The sequence below is a fragment of the Ammospiza caudacuta genome, chromosome 9 (genome assembly GCF_027887145.1).
Source record: "Ammospiza caudacuta isolate bAmmCau1 chromosome 9, bAmmCau1.pri, whole genome shotgun sequence".
NCBI classification, from domain to species: domain Eukaryota; kingdom Metazoa; phylum Chordata; class Aves; order Passeriformes; family Passerellidae; genus Ammospiza; species Ammospiza caudacuta.
The window spans coordinates 20722979-20739658 of NC_080601.1; the positions used below are offsets into that span (position 1 = coordinate 20722979).

A 16680-nucleotide genomic window follows, 5' to 3' on the forward strand; every position below is an offset into this window, starting at 1 on the left:
TTAGAGAGAACCCAGCCTCAGCTGATGCACCTGAAGGAAAGTTCTTGCTTAGAGAAAAAACAGCCAGAGCTTCTAAGGGAAGTTGTATTTTGAGCATGGAGGTCAAAGACTTCCTACCTAAGTAGCTCACAGAAATGCATCTTGAGAAAATATGGTTTTCAGAATTTAGGCATTTATTAATTTTTTTTTGTATAAAGAATTTAATGAAATAAAAAACTTGGATTATCCTGAGAGATTACTTTTTAGTGTGAAGCAGTGAGAAGTGCAGACATCAAGATTAATATCCAGCTTGTTGTAGCCTGGAACTGTGCCATGTGACATTGAAGTATTTCAGAATTCCAAATAATTTTCCTAGCAAAGCCTCACAAATAAGGAAAGAAAATATTTCTTCTAAAATCTATGAAAATGAATTTGTTTCCTTATAACTTATTTTGGCAGAAAAGAAGGAGAATTCTTGTAATGGGATCGAGCTTCAGCTGAGGTCTCAGTGTTCAGAGGTTTTGATCCTGGTAGAGGCCAAGCACCTTTGTTATCTTTCAGCGCACACCTCAGCACTGACAGTGAGGATGCAAAGATCTGGCAGAAGCTCCATCTGCTATTAACACCAAATGCACCACTCAGTATGTTCCAGCCCTCTGACGGCAGGCAGGATTTGGCATGCATTTCTGCCCCACCTAAAAATCACCTGGCTGAATAATGCTGTCTACAGCTTAGCTATCAATATTTGTTTCCCATCAGAAAGGCACTTTTTCTAATCATATTTTTTCTAAGGAATTTAAATTTCTGGAGTCAGCAATTTACCCAGGTTGGTGCTCTACAAAACCAAACATTTTCCCATTGCCAGCTGGAAAAATTTCAGAGATTTATTTGGATGTTACAAAATACCTGCATTTGCATGGAGCAGGCTTTTTCCCCTCCACCTAGACTTGAACTGCACAACATACAGGCAGCATAAAGTATTTGCTCTCTGATTCCACATAAAGAACTTCAGCTTTCTCAGGAAACCTAGAGCTCTTTGGAAGCCAGGCATTCCACAATGGTAAGTCCAAGGTTTAGATTGGTTTGAGTGTTTTTGTAATGGGGATACAGATAGGTATTTGATTTAAAACAGCAAAGGAGAGCATTTAAGAAAACCATCTAGTTACACATTTTAAATGTGGCTACATTGTATTAGAAACCTGCAAAGACAGGAAGACACCTCTTGGAAGATTACTGTGAATTTTGCTCTTTGCATTGGAATTCTTTGCAAGAAGCTGTACAGTCTTTCCTTGCTGTTATCCTTTCCTCAGAAATGTTTGTGAAAATATTCAGAGTTTTTGAAACATTTAGGACCATTCTTTTAAAACTTATAAATGTGAAGCACAGTCTAATATATTGTCCTATTGCAACAAAAAACGTGCACATATATAGTCTGTGTTTTTTTTCTGTTTTTCATTTTGATCCCTCAAATTGCGTACACTTCTAACTCTTCAAGCTTCCAAATGTGTATGCAGAATCTAAATAAACAGTTAGGTACTGATAAATAGACCAACATAGTCCTATGGCCTGGTTCTCCTGTGATTTGTGCTCACATAATCCCAAAGGTACAGACATCAAGAAGTGCCTTTGATGAGCATCTCAGCAATGGCATAGGTTCTACAGAGGAGGCAGCAGTGTCTGTAATATATGTTGATTCGTAAAGCGGGGAGAAATTTCCATTTGCTTCTTTCTCTTTACAGAAGAGCTTTCTGGCTTTCCTTGTTGCAGTGGGCACCATCGTGACCCTGGCTGATGCAGGCTGCAGAACTTCACTTCAGGTTCCAGGGAGGCCCTTCAGAGGTAGAAACAAGGAAGATCCTCTGACCTGATTGCTCTGTGGTAACTTGGCTCTCTGTGGAACTGCCAGGAAGGGCACAAAATACAAGGGAGGGGAAAGACAGTGCAAAAACAGAAATAGGGGTATCCCGCAGCAAGATGGTAAAAGCAGGGGAAAAACAAAGTCTTCCCCTGGGCTGCTTGTGGTTGCAGCAATAATCCTGCAACTGGTGGTAGCTTGCCACTGCTATTCCCGCACATGGAGCTCATTCAGGAGTTGACATCTCCTTTAGGTGAAGGCTTAAAGAACCTGTTCTGTTTTGCTGCTGTCTTATGCAGGCTGTATGTGGAATGGAAAACTGTATCCCTTTGGACACATTGACAGGACAGAAGATTGCTACCAATGCAACTGTGACGAACGTGCAATGCATTGCTGTACCATGTAAGTTTGAAATTCTTGGTATCATCATTGCCTGTAGGCTGACCACAGCTTTCCATTCCTGGGGATAAATGGGTTTGTAAGGGTACAAGAGAGCTTTTTCTCACCCATGTCACAGAGCTTGTGAGTGCCACATATAGCTGTCGATTGTTTCTATCCTTAGCTGTGTTTGCCTTTCCTCATTTTCTGCTGACTGGGAGTGGACACAAGCCCTTCCAGGCACATCCAGTTGGTGCTTGCCTTTAATTTTTAAGGAACTTGTGAACCTCTCTTTCACTACAGCTGTCTTTCATTATCTCAGGAAGCGAGGGTAGGTGACTTAAGTGAGGTTTCCCTAAAGAGCTTCTGGTGATCTGAATCCCTTTCCTGACGTGCTTTTCTCCAGTGAATATGCTGAACATAGAATGACAAGGCTCTGATCTGAAGCATTTCTCCAGCCTTCTCCTCTCCTTCTCCTGCTTTCTCAAAAGCCCAAAATACCATGATGATGATCTTTGTCTTTATTCAGAGGGAGCAGTCTATCAGGGAGCAGCCACCAAATTGTATGCAAAGTGGAAATAATGAAAAGTTAAAGGAAAATGGAAAGATGCCAAGCCCATGCTTATGTCACTGCAGAGTGCTGTGCTGAGCATCCTGGAAGATCTTCACAATGCAGTGCACAGGGCATCATTTAAGGCTCTGGAAGCTGCAGCTGTGTGGTGCCCAGCAAGCTCAGCTGCCCTTAGGCATGGTTTGACCTGTCTCTCTGAGTTGTAGTTCAAGCTATAATCACTGAAGTATTGAATCTTTTATTGCTCTCAAGCTAACATTTGCTTTCTCTTTGCCTCTGACAGCTTTTTCATTCCTGGTTCTTATGACAAAGAGAAATGTAAAGTTGTTTTCAACAAGAAGCGCTGTCGCTATGATGTCCTGCAGAGGGATGACCCCTCACAGCCGTGTTCTTCTGGCTTTTCTGGAGTGTTGTAACCCCTGCTCTAAACCTCTCTGCACTGGGGAGTTTCTCTGCTTCCTACAGATGCTTTGCCATCACAGAGAAGCACGACATGAGGAAATCTCATAAGAGAGCACTTCAGTAGCTGCCTTCTGACCTCCTAAGTGTTTTAATTTAGCTTACCAGATGCATAATCAGATAGTGTCTTATTTCTTAATATTAGTTGTGAAAACTTTTTGTTTTAACTGATTTATAGATGTTTAGTTAACTTTTTAATTAAATAGGATTTCATTCTACTAGTTTCCTTTTTTCAACCTGTATTTATTTATTTTCAAATTAGACCCTTATTACCTGTAAGGTCCCAAGAGTTTCTGTATAATCTGGGCGCCAGTTTTCTTACAGATTAAGATGACTTTCTTAGTGCAAGAAGATTTTGAATATGAACAGCTCAGCACAAACAAGAGCTGGCACTTGAGAAGAAAGAATTAATTCTCATGGGTTTACCCGGCCAAGGAAATGTAGAGCCTTGTCTCATAGACTCCAGAGTATAAACTGTATTCACTGACACCCAAAAATTGCATGTAAATGTTTTTAAAAAGACATTTTTAGTCTCAAGGTGCAATTGTATTGGTTTTTCTATTACTAGTGTAGCTGGTAATACTGAAACTTCCTTTTTTTCCCCCCTCTAAATAAAACTAATTTAGCAATGAAACTCAGGAGTCTTTCATCTCCTTTGCTCCAAGCTGGGAAATGCTCAAGAACATTGGCCACAGGTGATTTTTACTGGTTTGGGATTTTTTGTTCATGAGATTGTCCATCTGCAGGAAAGTAGATTAATACATCACTCATCCTCTGAATTTTTTATTATTTTTGCACCACCAAAAATTAATGAAATGTGTAAGGCAGAAAGAGAGAGGTACCAATTCTGTTTTCCATCCTTCACAGAAATGAGACAAAAGAAAACCTTGTTGAATTTTGCTAACTTCCTCAAAAATCCCATCAGAAATTCCTCTCCAAATGAGAAATATTTTTGTGTTGGTAAAACACTGGAGAATAAGTTTTTCCTATTTTTATATCCACAGGTTATACCATACAAAAGCTCCTTAGAAACAACCCATTATTGTCAGAGTGGGTCCAAATTTCAGATTCTAAAGATTTTATAGCACTCAAATTCAACCTGTTGACACCTATACCACACATGTATTTAATCTGCTGCATATTTCACATTTTAAGGATTTCAAAAATAAAATGCTAGCTGTCATTTTGTGAAAAAAAAAATTACATGAAACTTGTTGTATTTTCTACCCTGTTTCAGGTGGCCATTCCTTTTTGCTTTCTCAAAGAGGCGGAAAGCAATTCTCCTAGCCCCAGTTTGCTCTCAGAAAGTGATACATTACTTTCAAGAAGTACTCCAAGACATTGTGGGGGTTTTACAGCAGGGTTTCCTGGGCTTATTTTTCACACCACTGCATAGTGCATACTGTTATTACAAAAGAAACAGTCCAAGAAAAATTCTGGTAAAACCTGCCAGAGATGCAAGTCACAAAATCTCTCATGGTGTTCTGTTCTAGTTCCTGCCCATCTCAATCAGACAGGAAGGGTGTAGGACTAGAAATGGCAGGAAGCGGAATTTGACACATTACAGAGGAAAACAGCAAAGAAAAAAGAGAAGAGGTCCCAAAAGCCAAGACATTCTTTGGATTTGGCGGAAGAATTCTGTGGTTGCTCTCCCCATCCCAGTCTGTTCTGAGACCTGCAGAAATAACTTCCAACCATGGCATTTAGTCTTCGTGGAATCAGTAGCTAACAGGTTTAAAAATGGAAAAAAGAGAGCTGAAGTATAGTGTAGGAGGGATATACACAAAATTAACTGAATTTCCCCAGAAATAAGTTTAAAGGATGCTGAACTAAATAACTGTTGGTATGAAATAGAAGTTAAAACTTCTTTCATTTTGTGCATGCATGGGCAGCTTGTGGGACAGATGAGCAGATAATTTGCTACCACCTGGAGGAACAAAGGCACACTCCCAGTGCCAGAGTGGCCAGAGCAGTGCTCACTGTTGCACCACGTAAGTTCTGCAAAAGCAGAGGCACTACTGGACAGAGCTACAGCAATGCTCCAACCTGCCACCCTTCCTACATCTAACTCCGGAAGTCATGGCTCCACAAAAAGTCTTTCTCACATATATATGGTTTTCATTTGCTTAATCAGCTGCAGGGTCAAGATAACAAGCTGTGTTTGGAATCACTGTGGGTTTTTTAATTTGTGGAATACACCTTTCTCTCATTATTCTGGTTCACTGAAGACTTCTCAGAATTTTTTTACTACACATCTTGAGACGGAAGGTAGGAGTGCAGGATATTTAACTTTTCCCATAAGCTAGAGATACCTTTATTTCTGAATCTACCACTCCTATTAATTTTGATTTACTGCCTCTGGACTTTTCTTGCTGGTACAGTATCTGTGGCCATCTCCCTCAGTTCTACCCACACTTCAGAGATGGAGGTTGCCTTGTTGCAAGCATGGCCTGGTATTTGTGATTGGCCCTTTAGATCTTTTTGTCTGTCCCTATGTCCCTTGCTTAGCACTGATCCTTCGTCCTGGGATCATGATCTGACAGGATTTTCCAGGCTAGCTGAGAAATTATCACGTGTTTTAAAAATGCATTTGCACCAAGACAAAAAACTAGGTGTTTCTCATCCCACTAAAACTGCATTGAATTAAAACTGAAATTCAGCTCGGGGACGGGGACTTGGCTACACATGGAAGAAGGCAGGTGTGTTCAGATCAGAGAAGAAATGATATTATTGTCTCAATCTTGGGTCACACAGGTTGAATTGAAGTCTCAATTCAAGTTTCTGCTCGGCCATCTGTTACCTGGGACAAATTGCTCGCAGTGCCTGTGTAACTTGCTATAAAATTTATACAATTCTTTGATAATTCCTGTCCTGGGAGAGATCTGAGGGCCTAGGCTTTGAGATTTGTGGGTATATGAACCTCAGACTTAAGAAAAGTGTCTCCACCAGGATAAAACTTCCTTCTACCACCTTTACAATATGTTCTTGTGTAAACAGTGCACTGTATATTTTAGTGTTTGCATGTGCCTTTCCTTAACACAGTTATCCTTTCTCACACACAAATGTGACAGACCTTAATAAAGTAAAACCAATGTACATTATACACAACGTTGTCAGTTTAATGTCAAGAAGAGTTTATTTGTAAAATCATGTTTACTTATGATCTGTGAGCTGAAATGCTTCATGCTTCCTCTTGTTCTTCCCCTCTCAATAGTGGTGATAGTCAACATACTGGGTTTAGTGACTAGATACACAAACTGCTGTAATGGGTCCTGCACTTACTCTCCCACACAGGAACCTCACATTCTTGATCCCTCTCAAGAATCTGCCTGAGAATTTGCCTGAGAAGCAAAATATTGAATGCCAAGTACATAACATGCAAGAAGAAAAAAAATTAAATAGCTCAGTAATTTTAACAGAATAAATGCAGTGCAATTTGATGGTCCTTTTATTCCAAAATATCATGGAACATTTGTTCCAGATCACCTCTGAGGACATGGAGTGGAGGAGCCAATACCTTGAGCAGGATTCTATGCTACTTGCCACAGTATTGTCAGCCTAGAGAAAATTGTTACTTCTCAATACCTAAAGGTTACAAAGAGCCAGCATGAAAACCTAGGGCACATCCTTAGGCATCTCACAGGTGTTCATCAATTAGGTCAGGCAGCACAGGAGCAGGACTTGAGAAGGGATGCTGTGAACTCTCTCCATCTTGACTGAACCAGCACCAAAGGCAGCTTTGGCCTAGGATCAGGGATCACTGTCCTACTGTGCCTTTCCCCCTCCCCTTTAAATGGAAAATGAACAGTCTGAAACACTGACAGCATCCCAAACCACAATGCTGTTCAACTGGCTTCATACAGATTTCTGGGAGATTCAAAGGGGATATGTGGACTGTTGATTTCAATATTGAAATTCCTAGGACTGACATGTCCACTCCACTGATTAGGAGTCAAGGGTATGGTAGTTATCCTCCATTTCAGGGCAGGGTGTAAATCAGCACTGCCGAGTCTAACTTACTATGGACAGGCTGATTGTCACAGCTCCATCAAACACCTGCAAGCACTGCATCTCTTTTCTGTCATCCTGAAGAGTGATAGTCCAGTAACTTTAGGAAAACCAATTTACCCAACTTTGAGTTGAAAGCCAGCTAAGATGTCACTGGAAGTAGTGGTCTCACTGTGACCTGCTTTGCACTAATTCTGGCCTTCTCTCATGGACCTCCTGAGCTACCTCTCAGCTCTGGAGTTTGGGTAGAGGATGTGGAGTAGCCAACCCAACTTGGAGTTCTGCCTCTACTCCCAAAACCACACAAGAAGTCACCACAGTTATGCAGGCAGAGTAATTAATTCAGGTATTGCAAACTGTGCAGCTCTGGTAACAAGGGATAAACTTCATCACCAAGAAGAGCCACAAAGTTTGAAATACTTGCACCTTGTAGGTGAAAGCTAAGCAAAAGGAGACCATACTGGACCTCTTTGCTATCAAATTACTGTCCTTGGAAAGTGTGTCTGCCCCTGACATATACAGCGTCTGCAGAAAAGGAGCAGTTTCTCACTGTTTACAAGAATTAAAAAATAAAATATGTAATGCCTATTTCTTCATAGAGGACCTGAGCATGTGGCTCTTCTACATGATGGAAAGCTGAAGAAGAAAGAAAACGGTTACCTAGTTTAAAATGGTTACCCATGTTTTAAACCCTAGATGGATGAAACTAAGCATGCAATTTTGTTGTGATTGACAACCATCATGTCTCTAATGGTTTTCTCAGGGCAAGTGCTAATATTCCTTCTAGGCTTGAAAAGTGCTTCCTGTAATTGCCTCCCAACTCTGGTGTGGCACAAAAGCCACGCCTATTTTTCCAGAGTCTGTCAGAACAAACCTTTCTTCCTGTGTGTAATTGCCTTATCTTAATGCCCACCCCATGAAGTCATTTTGCAGAACCTTCATTGGTGCTGGACATGCGTGGTCAGTTTGCTCAAGGGCTGTTATCACAAATTCCCTCTCTATATAAGGTCTCTGAGAAAATGAGCTTTCCATCTCCCCTCTGGAAGTCTCATAATTCTGCAAGAATGGTGAGTCCTTACATCTTGTACTGTAAAAGACCATGGTATATTGCTATGGATTTTAAAGGAGATTCTGTTGGATTTATCTCAGTACTTGGCACATTATGAAACTTGGAGAATGTATAAATTCTGTGTTATGAGAGCAAGAGTCAAAGAGAGGCAAAGGCAGGTAAGAACTTAGGGTCAAAAATCAGGATTACATCTGAGCACTTCCCTGAACTCAAAAAAAAGGTATTTTGATTTTTACTCCTTTGTCACTCTGATGCAGGTTGGTGGGTTTTAACCTCTCTTCTGCAAAATGAAACACTAAATTTTCCTCCTCTCATCTCTCAGTAGTGACTTCTTTTTATAAGTCACCAGTCCTATTCTGTCTGAAACAACACAGTTACAGTATGTGTATGTGATTGTTTATTCCTGGTCTACCCGGAATAAACATTTCTTCTCTTGCCCTTCAAACATTTCAAACTAATATTGAAACTTCAGCTGAATTTTCAGAAACAAACCTCACTAACAAAGGTCACAGAATATAGAATTACCTAGGTTGTAAGTGACACCTGCAAGTAAGGTACAGGGCCAAGACCTGAGTATTCAACTTCAGCTAAAGTTATTTCACTTGTTCCTAATCTTTCAATATTAGGATGAAACATTCTGTAGTTCTACAGACTGCGATAAAGAAGTTTTTGCAACTGTGAAAGTAGTGGAAAAAACAGTTGATGACTGAGCCTATAGATAAAAAAAGGACTAGAAAATTTAATGGGTAATGCAAAGGAATGGAACACACATTTTTCACAAACAGTATCTGGGTCTAGCAGTCAATGCTTGATGTTAACAACTTGGAAAGACAGACATTTTCTCTGCTCCCATGTGATGCTCTGCCTCTGCTTCTTCAAAAGGTTCCGTATTCCTGATAAGTGTGTTAAAGTATCTAAACTGCAAAAGAGAATTGGATTTTAATTTGAAACCACAATGTATTTCTTGTTATTTATCATCAAGACATCTTAATAGCTACTGAAGGATTGATATGAATTCTGTTTTCTTGTTCAGAACACCATCTTGGCCTGCCTTCTTGCTCTTGCCATCAGCATGCCACTGTCTGATGCTTCTTGTTTCTATATGCCATTCAAGCCAGGGATGTCTAATGGTGTGGTTGTAGGTAAGAACTGCTCTCAACCTGACAGACATCATCAGAATCACTGCTTGATTTGTCCATTCTGTGCAATTCATCACAGTTTAGAAATAAGTGGAAACAATGGAAAGGAATCAAAGGGAAATGGGAGGGAAATGGGCTGTGGAGAGCAATATATTATAATATGTTATTAAAAGAACAAGTTATCTGGAGAGCTTCACACAGACCAAATTACTAATGATCTTTTCCCAGGGAAGTACACAGTTTTAGTTTACTCATCTGCATGAAGTAGTAAGTAATATTTTTACCATGGAATCACATCTAGAAATCAGAGAAAGGAGAAGTGTAAGTGTGTGTAGCCAGTATAAAACAGGAAACAGATATACAAGTATTCAGTACCACACAATTTACTCATGTCTTGTTTCTGTATCCCAAAACAAATTCCTAAAAGCAGAATGGCTGCATCCCTTGAGTCTGCATCTGCCCTTCCTGGACACAGCTAGTCTGTCATTCTACAGATGAGTGGAGCTGCAGGAAAAAAAAAATTCCAAAAGAGAAGCATGCAATTTTTTTTGACACAACAGGAGTTTATGTGTGCCAATATGCAAAAACCCTCTAAGTGGTCTAAAATACAGTTTTACCTGGGAAAGCTGTTGCTATTACTTGAAGAAATTAGTTAACATTGCCAAAGAAAAGAACATTTATAGGTGAAGACACAACCTAGAAGTCCCAGCACTCTCTCTTGTTCTGTTCTCATAAAATTCTGCATCCCAGATCAGTTATTTAGGAGGCCTATGGTCTATTCTGTGACTGCTGAATAGGAACTTTACATCCAACATTTGCATTCTTCCTGCAGCTGAGGAGTGGGAAAAGCTTTTTGACCAGATGTAGTCTTGCTTTAAAGGAGGAGACAACAAGAGATGGTGTTAATAGGAAAGTCAAAGCCTTTTTTAATTCTGGCCAGGTCTGTGTCTAGTTGTCTTTCTGCTGGGTTCTTCAAATTCCATACTTGAAGATGAACTGCACTAGGAAACCCCATGCTGTTAAGAACCTCAGGAGACAGAAGGACACAGGTCTCTCTTCTCCACGAATTAGGGTAGCATACCCTGCTCTGTTGGGGAACCTCTGTGTTTGGCATATGGGATGTTAATGCACAAAGCCAGCAAAGATCCCACCCATTTTGTACATCCAGCAGTCAGTGCAATGGTCTGACACTGAAGGCTGCTCATACTCTGCATTTTCAGGCTGCCTTGATGGGGAAGGAAAGGTCCATGAATTTGATTCCAGATGGAGGACCGAGGACTGCAACGATTGCTCCTGTTCCAAGACTGGAATTGACTGCTGCACCAGGTGAGTTCAGAGCAGCAGTGGGGTTTTCCCTCTGCTGCCATGACACAGCACAATCCACTTCCCTTTGCACAGGAGTTCCTGAGAAATAACAATAATCCTTCTCCCACTCATTTCCTATGACAAAGTTATGCATAAATCCAGCATCATCCTCACTGAACATGCAAGAAATTCCTCTGAAAATTAGAGGTTTTATTTAACAAATAATTCTTTATTTAAAGTAAATTGAGAATTTAATTTTTCTCAGGGCTAAAACATCAGGCAAGTTACTGATTCAAGAGAGAACATTCTAAGAAATTTCTATTGATCCTAATCCAGATATTCCCAAAGCCACACATTGCCTCACTTTCCTCTGAGAAGCAGCTCAAGGTACCTTGGCTGTAATGTTTTCCATAGTGATACCCAACCACTCATGCAATATTAGTTGCATACCGTGGATGAAGAGAAGAAGCAGTGATATTGGAATAGCAAATAAGCACAACAAACAGCCCTTGGGTGTTGACCAGAAAAATTAAAACTCTCCATCCTGATTACACAGCAGGCCAAGTAACAAACATTTGAGCTAGGACCTTTGGGCAAGTTCCCTTTTCTGCTCCCAAAACTGAGTCTCCTCAGTACAGACTCTTCATACCAAAGGTGCAGATACCACCTGAAGTGCAAGTTGCTTATTTCTTGGTCTCATCACCTCTTTTTCTTTTCCCAACCACAGCTATATGACACCAGTTGGCTATGATGAAGAGAAATGTGAACGCATTTTCAGCAAGGACACTTGCTCTTATAAAGTAGTGGAGAAAGATGATCACTCAAAAGAATGCCCAGTCCATTCATGGGTGGGGTAGCAGAAGAATGATGGATTGGGGGAATATTTCCTTTTATTGTTCTGATGGTTCCCTCACAAATTCAAAACCACTAAAAATGCGAATGTTAAGTGAAATCTACTCCTAAATCCAACATATAATGAAACTGAGTATCTACTCACAAAAATCTCCCTTGGTTTCTCTGCCTTATGCTTCACCATGAACAAAGAACTGACCTGTTCCTTCCTTGAGGTCAGACATTAAAGGTGACATTTTAAAGCATCCTTGGTAGCTGCTAATCTGTGTTCTTCTCTTGTCATGTTTCAGTGCCAAGGGGCATATTCCATAATCTGTGCACACCTGTATCTTAAAGCCAAAATAAAATCATATAAAGCATCAGAAATTCATGTGACTTCTTTTCTTCTTTAAGGATGAAAACCAAAAGAATTAAAATTTCAAAAACCAGGGGAAAAAACAAAAAGCTACTTGAAAATCTTTCTAAATGCTCTGTTTTCTATAATGTCTTACATTATTAACTTTTGTCCTCTATGGCTTCCTGGAGACCAGCCTATGGGCTGCAAGATCTACCAGCTACCCATAAAGTATAATTGAAGGCCTCTTCTAATGACACCATGCCTAGCATAGACTACAGCACTTCAGGGTTGAGGCTAGAGGACTTGAAAATAATTTCTGAGAAGCAACTCCACCCTGCTGCATTGAAACTGTAGGGTTGCTCTTTCTAATTTTGACCAAAGGAGGTGACACAGAAAGGGGAGCAGTGTGGATAGAGAGAGATGTTTTACCAGGGAAGGCAGTGATAAGTCAAGGGGCAAAGGTTTTAAACTAAAAGAGGCTACATTCAGATTAGACACAAGGGAGAAATTCTTTAATATGAGGCTAGTGAGACACTGGAAGAGGTTGCTCAGAGAACTTGCAGATGCACCATCTTTGGAAGTGTTTTATGCCAGGTTGGACAAAGCTTTGAGAAACCTGGTTTAGTGGAGGGTGTCCCTTCTCTTGGCAGGAGGGCTGGACTAGATGACCTCTAAAGGTTCCTTCCAACCCAAACCATTCTTTAGACATCTTTCTGCCTGCAACAGACTTCCAGGTGCAGTTGTAAGGCAAGTCTACAGAGAACACCAAGTCATAAGTAAGTTGCGACCAAAAATTTACTTTCCTTTTTTAAGGCTGACTAAACATATGCACCCAAATTCCAGAAAAACCATCCTGAAGCAGCACTCCTACGCAATCCAGAGCTATTTAATCACATTTTAAATCCATCCAAGCACCTTTCTCCACTATCTGCCAAGTCCTCTTAGATCTACCCTGTTTGCTATGACAAAATAGGAAAGGCTCATTTCCTGCCTGACCCAAAACATCTCACAGAACACTCTGGTCTCTTCTTGTCTGCTCCAAGTTTCAACATGGAAACAGATGATTTTACCTATTACATTTAGTTCTGGGCACCAGAATCACAGCAGGGCTCCCTTCTGTAGCAAGGAGTCTAGCAATGGCAACACAACGAAACCCTCAAATCTGAAAAAACAGAAACAGAGCATACAAAACTCTGCTTTGAACTTCCCACTTTTCCCAAGTTATGTTTTGCCTTGGTATTTCTCTACCTCAGCATTCACAGCTACAGTCCCATACAAAGAATACATGCCTCAGCCTCAAAACTTTTAGATCATACCACCACTAGATTCACAGAGTGGAAAGAAAATACTCACAGGAAAGTTTCCTCCACTATCCTGTCAGGTTAAAGGTTTAGGAGGCTCTGCAGAACCTTGAGGGGCAAATCCCAGGTAGAGCAGGACAGGTTTTGTGCTCTCTTACCCCCAATTTCCCTTTCATCTCCTGAAAGTGCACAGCTTTCCTGCAAGAAGGAGAGGGAGTTTTGGACAGCTGGCCCTCCTCATCCAGTACTTCTTTTTAAGGCAAATATTTTAAATATTGGAAAGGTGTTCTTGTCCTAGAAATAAAATCTAGTGCTTAGTCTACCAAAGCTTTTAAATCAAACACCAGAAAACGGATATAAATCTGATGCAAGTTTTCATATTAAACAATGCTTATCACCTGAAGCTTAATAGCTTGGTACCCATTCATGTTTTGTGTCCAATAAGATTTTTGCCCTAATCTTAAAATGAAAATCCAACTTAAACAAGGAAAACACATATCTCATTTACATTATGCATACCAAGGAAGCCATAGATTTTCAGTTCACATTGTGCTCTGTGCCAGTTTTAAATCTCAGATAAATTCAGTTCATGAGAACTTTGCTTGTTCACTTTGCTCTTAGTTAACTCTTCTGCTGGTAGGCAGGAAAGTTTGCATTAGCACCTTTTCAAAGCCTGAAAGTTTCTTTTAGAAACTATTGTGTGCATGTTTCCTTGGATCAAGCTGTGGTTTATTTAAGGGTGAAACTGATTGGAATTGATTTGCTTTATGACAGGTATATACATGAAACTGTAGAATACACAAGTCATATGACCAATCTAAAACATACAGCAAGCCTGGGTTACTTTAACCTTCTTCCCCATACTCAAAATTCTGTTTTCACATTTTATTTGTTGCAGGAGGTCTCAAGCACTGACCCATGTTCTTTACACTTCTCCATGGCTTCAGTGCTTTTTCACAGCCAGTGCTTCCAGTGGATCTCTATTAAGGACTGCTGATAAACTGCAGTGTGCTTTTTGCATAATGTAAAAGCATCAGGAAGTCAATCTTGAATCCTTTGCACAGAGGGAAGACAGTATCACCCAGCACAAGTGGTGGCCAGACTGCTGCTGCAGCACCCCTAAGAAGTAGCAAACCATCTTCTCACTGAAAAAGGCCATGTCACTCAGGTAGTAGTTTTAGGGAAAATATTAAATTTCATTTGATTTCCCAGGAGCTGCATGAGCATTAGGTGTAGGGTTCTCCTCATGACTCCCTCCCCTGAGTTTAGCTAAAAATGGAGTCAGCCAGTTGTCAGAGCCAGCAGGAATATCAGTTTCCCTGATTAACTTCTCTAAAACAGATTGACATGAACCATTTTGAAGTCAGGTCAGATTTATTTTTGTGCTTTAACCCCATTTTGAGGCCCACCATAGTGTTTAGTAATTAAGCAATACATTCAGGTAGTTTTGAAACACAAGGTAAAGCAATAGACATCCAGCAGATCATGTCTAAAGCCACTAATGTCTTCCAAAGAAATGTTTTCAATGTGGGCAAGTTGCAATAAAACTATGGAGTTGCCCCTATTCAGAGCCTTGGTGACATGGAGCCACCATCTCACCACCCCTCTGATTCCTGGGGGAATCACAGAGCCCAATCCCACCAGCTCCAGGCCTCTCCTCAGAAAACACGGGATCCCTCCAATTGTCAAAATCTTCCCAGGGCAGAATTGCCTCTTTGGCTGTGCTCTGAGTCCCTGTTTTAGCCAAACCACTCCATGACTTGACCAGTTTACTTTGGCACCTGCCCTGACAGATGCAGGAGCGAGACAAACAGGGAAAGGAGTGCTGCATGTTCTTCTCATTGCTTCACAGAGCTCAGGCAGGGGAGGCACATTAACTGTTGCTGTTCCCCCACAAGCCAGTAAAGGAAGTTGTTTGACCTAAGTCAGAGTGTCTAGAGCTGGGCTCTGAGCACTTCCAGCACAACAGAGCCCAAGGGAGAAGGTACAGAGGGAAAGCAGCAAACTGACACAGTCACAGTGTCTCGAGGTACTCAGCCTCCCAGCCATCACCTAGGCTGAGAGAACTCAGCCTTCCCTTAAAAGAGGATCTGTGCTTAACATTGCAGCCCCAGAAGACAACTTCATTTACAGCTGCACAACAGAGAATCCACTCTCCTCCTTGTTTTAATCATTTGGCATGGAAAACCTTGTTTGTCTCAAGAGGAAATGTCCAAGCAGGTCAGCAAGAAGATGAACAGAGTTAGGTTCAGCCTCTTCTCTGCTCCAGATCCCACAGACAATTCACTCAATGTTTTGGGCTTCCATAAGCATTTGGGGTTTTTTATTCTCAATTCATCCAAGATGATTATTATTTTTTTTTTTAGGGCACAGTGCACACAGAATACTTGAATACAACACACTTCAGCTTCAGGAGGTAGCTAACAGGCACCTCTGGAAGCAATAGCCTTGGTCACACTTCAGTTTCTTGTGTGTATATTTTATACATATAAATGTATTTGCCTATCTGAGAGCAAAAATGATATGAAAGTTATTAATACAGTTATTTCTCTCCAAGGAGAGAAGGATAACCATCTAATTTAAAAATAATTTTGAGTAAGAGAATAATTTGGAACCCATCATGCTCTTCAAGTCAGAATTGCTTATTAAATTTTCCTGCAACTATATTCTCACTGGAGATATTATCCACTGTAACACTTATTTCTCTTCAAGACACAGCACAAGATTTGTCAAGAATTATAGCTGGGACAGAAAAGAAGTGGGTCTGGCCTCTTGCTATACTAGACCCCAATCAATTGGTTTCAATTAAAATAAAACCAAATTCACAGTAGTATAAGAGCTTTGTTATGTTTTCACCTTGTTGCCTTTGCTAACAAGTTACTTTGAGTAGATGATTCCTGTCAAAGAGAAATTCATTTAAAGACTACCAGAGAAAGAGTATTTCCTCAAAACACTTCATTACACACCACAACTGTTTCCTGCTGCAGAACTGCACACAGAGAGCATGATCTACCAACATCATAAGGTTAACACAAAACTTGACAGCTGTACTGCAAAGCTAAAAGCAAAGTGCAACAGAAGCTCTAAAGTCTCTTGCTAAGTTCATGCAAACAGATAAAGAATGATTCAGATCCTCTGTCACAACAAACAGTGGCCACCTCCTCCATATCTGTTAGTTGATTCCAAATCCCTGAGGAGACCACACTTGTTCTGCCATCTCCCCTTCTGTCCCAAAACCACATTCAGTGCAGCTTTGCTTCCTCTAGCTGTTTGTCAATCAGTGGAAGCTAACGAGTTCAGGCATACCAATCAAGTGCCCAGTTAAAGCCAGGTGTGCTAAAAGAGCCACACTAATGGAATTAATGCAACTCATTAGGCTGGGAATGCTCTGGCAACTTTTGAAACTTGTTATGCCTATGCTCCAGTT

General features: G+C 40.6%; 2 protein-coding genes across 2 annotated transcripts; both read left to right on the forward strand.

The window, feature by feature from the left end:
• Nucleotides 1-844: 844 nt before the first annotated feature.
• Nucleotides 845-3870, forward strand: LOC131561225 (beta-microseminoprotein-like). The gene is made up of 4 exons (XM_058810442.1): nucleotides 845-1039; nucleotides 1719-1818; nucleotides 2134-2236; nucleotides 3067-3870. Exons 1-4 carry the CDS (start codon nucleotides 1037-1039, stop codon nucleotides 3197-3199), a joined length of 339 nt encoding a protein of 112 aa, XP_058666425.1. The 5' UTR covers nucleotides 845-1036; the 3' UTR covers nucleotides 3200-3870.
• Nucleotides 3871-8188: 4318 nt separating this feature from the next.
• On the forward strand, nucleotides 8189-11860 carry LOC131561224 (beta-microseminoprotein-like). Its single transcript, XM_058810441.1, has 4 exons — nucleotides 8189-8317; nucleotides 9353-9461; nucleotides 10679-10784; nucleotides 11491-11860. The coding sequence occupies exons 1-4, from the start codon at nucleotides 8204-8206 to the stop codon at nucleotides 11618-11620; spliced, it is 459 nt and encodes a 152-aa protein (XP_058666424.1). The 5' UTR covers nucleotides 8189-8203; the 3' UTR covers nucleotides 11621-11860.
• The last annotated feature ends 4820 nt before the right edge of the window (nucleotides 11861-16680 follow it).